Consider the following 2,957-nt stretch of genomic DNA (forward strand, 5'->3'; position numbering starts at 1 on the left):
GGTGTCGCGCAACGTCAACGCCCTCGTCTCCTTCCGCCGCCTGCCCGCGCCCGCCGGCCTCGGCTCCCTGGGCGCAGGGGTGGGTGCAGCCCAAGAGGGCGCTGGGTGCTGCTCCGTGGGCCCTGCACGGCCGTGTCTTGCACGGCGTTTGCACCACGGCAGTTTAACGCGGCTTTTTCTTGCACGGTGTTTTGTGTGGTGTGTTTTGCAGAGCACGCTTTTGCATGGCGCCTTGCATGGCTTTTCCTGCATGGCCTTTTTTTTTTGCATAGCATTATGTGTACAGCACTTTTTGCAGAGCATTTTTCTGCACGGTGGTGTTTGCATGGCAACTTTTGCACGGTATTTTGCCTGACATTTCTTGCACAGCGCTTTCTTGCAGAGCGTTTTGCACGGTGCGTTGTTACACAGCGCGTTTCCGCATGGCGTCTTGCATGGCATTTTTTTTGCACAGTGTTTCACAGCAGTATTTGCTTGGCATTTTTCACATGGCATTTTATCTGGCTCTTCTTGCACAGCCTTTTTTTGTGTGGCATTTTTCACGGTGCAATATTGCACAACAGGTTTTTGTATTGGCGTCTTGCATGGTAATTTTGCACAGCGTGTCTTTGCACAGCTGTACGTGCACCGTGTTTTGCGCAGCCTTTTCCTGCACAGCCTTTCCTTCCATGGCCTTTTGCAAGGGGCATGTTTGCACAGCGGTTTTTTTTTCCACAGCGATTCTGCATGGAGTTTTGCCTGGCGCTTTTTTTACACAGCATTTGTTGCAGGGTGTTCTGCGCAGCATTTTTTTGTATAACATTTTTTACATGGCATTCTTTTGCATGGTGTTTTTTTTACTTGATGCTTTGCTTGGTAATTTTTTGCATGGCATTTTTTGCAAGGTTTTTTTCAGGGTGTTTTTCTGCATAGTATTTTTTGCATGGCTTTTTCTGCACGACATTTTTGGTGTAGCATCTTTTGCAGTGTTTTGCATGTTCTTTTCTTGCACAGCCTTTCCTTGTATGGTGTTTTGCACAGGGCTTATTTGCATGGCATTTTTTTTTGCACAGCAATTCTGCATGGAGTTTTGCAGGACATTTGTTGCATGGTGCTTTTTGCTTGACGTTTTTTTGGAGTGGTGGTTTTGGATGGCGTTTTTTGCAGGGTGGTTTTTTGCATGGTGTTTTGCCTGGCTTTTATTTGCATAGCACTTTTTTGCACAGCATTTTTTTGGTCTAATTTTTACACGGCATTTTTTGGACGGTGTCTCCAGGACCGGCGGCTGGACGCAGAGGGCAGAGCCAGTGCCTGGCACCCCGGGAACCCCTACTGCTCCCCAATTTTGGTGCGCAAAAAAGCCATCCGCAGCAAAGTCCTGCGCTCAGGGGCCTACCGGGACTGCGGGGGCGAGAGCCAGCTCCACCAGCCACCACGTGATGCCGGTGAGTGCCTGGAGGGGAAACTGAGGCACAAAGGGGAGATGTAACCCTGATTTTGCAGGGTGTTTGGGGTGAAAAGGGGATTAACAGGCTCCGGCAGCGGTGGCAGGATGGGAGAGCAAAGGGGCGCGGAGCTGGGCCTTCCTGCCCGAAAATGAGAGTGTCCTCGCCGAGAGCGTCTGGGCCTTCGCTGGCATCACCAGGTAAGCATGGGAGCACCCGCTCCTTGCCATGTCCCCCAGCACCCATCACCACCTATGGCCCACCCATCACCAACCCATTGCTCACCCATTGCCAATCCACGGCCCATCCATGACCCACCCTCGCCCACTGCTGCCTCTCCCGCAGGGCCGGTGGGATCGCGCTGCTGCGCTGCGACATCCCTGGCGCCTTCCTGCTGCGTCCCGAGCCCGGCCCGGCCCTGCGCTGGTGCCTGTGGGTGCGGGCGCCCTGCGGTGTGGTGCCCTACGGCCTCCTGCGCACCCAGCAGGGACGCTTCTGCCTGGAGGTGAGGGGCTGCGGGCACAGGATAACGGGCACCTTTGCTGCAAGAATGCATGTGCTGCGTGGTTGCAGCAGTGCACGGGTGCACCTGGCTAAGAGCATTTGTTGCGGCTGTGCATGGGTGCACTGGTGTGTACGTGCACTTATTGGATCTGTGCATGGCTGCATTGGTGCACTAGTGCATGGATGCATTGGTGTGCACATGCCTTTGATGGAGGGGTGCACAGAGGCATTTGCTTCATGAGTGCATTGGTGCTTGGGTGCATTTGTGTGCGGGTGCACAGAGACCAGTGGGTATGGGTGCACAAGTGCATCCTTGCATGCGTACATGGTGTATGGGTGCATCACTGTGTGTTTGGTTCATGGGCACAGTGGTCATGGGTGCATGGGTGCACAGATGCCTTTGATTTGTGAGCGCACAGGGTGCAGCAGTGTGGGGATGCACAGTGCACGGGTACATCACTATGAGCGTGCCTGGGTGCATGAGTGTATTTGATCTACATGTGCACCTCTGCATGGGTGCGTTGGGTCTGTGGACACACAAGTACACGGGTGCTTTTGTGCCTGGGGGCATTTGGCGCATGGCTGCATTCAATTCAGGGATACCTGGGTGCACAGGTGCATTGGTGCACAGGTATTTTGTGCATGGGTGCATTTAGTTCAGAGGTGCATGGGTGCACAGGCACATGGGTGCACAGGTATTTGGTGCATGGATGTGTTCAATTCAGGGGTGCATGGCTGCATGGGTGCACAGGTATTTTGTGCATGAGTGCTTTCGGTTCAGGGATGCATGGGTGCACAGGTATTTGGTGCACAGGTGCATTCACGTTTTGGGGTTCATGGGTGCCTGGGTGCAGGGGTGCACAGGTGCAAGGGTGCATTTGAGTCAGAGGTTCATGGATGCCTGTGTTCATGGGTGCGCAGGTATTCTGTGCACGGGTGTGTTCAGTTTTGGGGTGCCTGTGTGCTGGGGCAGGGGCTCAGCTCACCTCTCCCCTCTCCCTCAGCTCTCCAGTGCCGAGTTCCCCAGCG

The 2,957-nt window shown here is 54.2% G+C and overlaps 1 protein-coding gene across 1 annotated transcript; it reads left to right on the forward strand.

Annotated features, from left to right (window-relative positions):
* Positions 1–4: 4 nt before the first annotated feature.
* On the forward strand, positions 5–1,929 carry SH2D5 (SH2 domain containing 5; the record flags this gene model as incomplete). The annotated part of the gene is made up of 5 exons (XM_010188447.1): positions 5–79; positions 1,191–1,206; positions 1,245–1,424; positions 1,522–1,624; positions 1,770–1,929. Coding segments are annotated over 5 exons (534 nt in total), but the record flags the coding sequence as incomplete, so codon positions are not given.
* Positions 1,930–2,957: the final 1,028 nt, after the last annotated feature.

This window comes from Mesitornis unicolor, unplaced genomic scaffold (genome assembly GCF_000695765.1).
Source record: "Mesitornis unicolor isolate BGI_N332 unplaced genomic scaffold, ASM69576v1 scaffold35527, whole genome shotgun sequence".
Lineage (NCBI taxonomy): Eukaryota > Metazoa > Chordata > Aves > Mesitornithiformes > Mesitornithidae > Mesitornis > Mesitornis unicolor.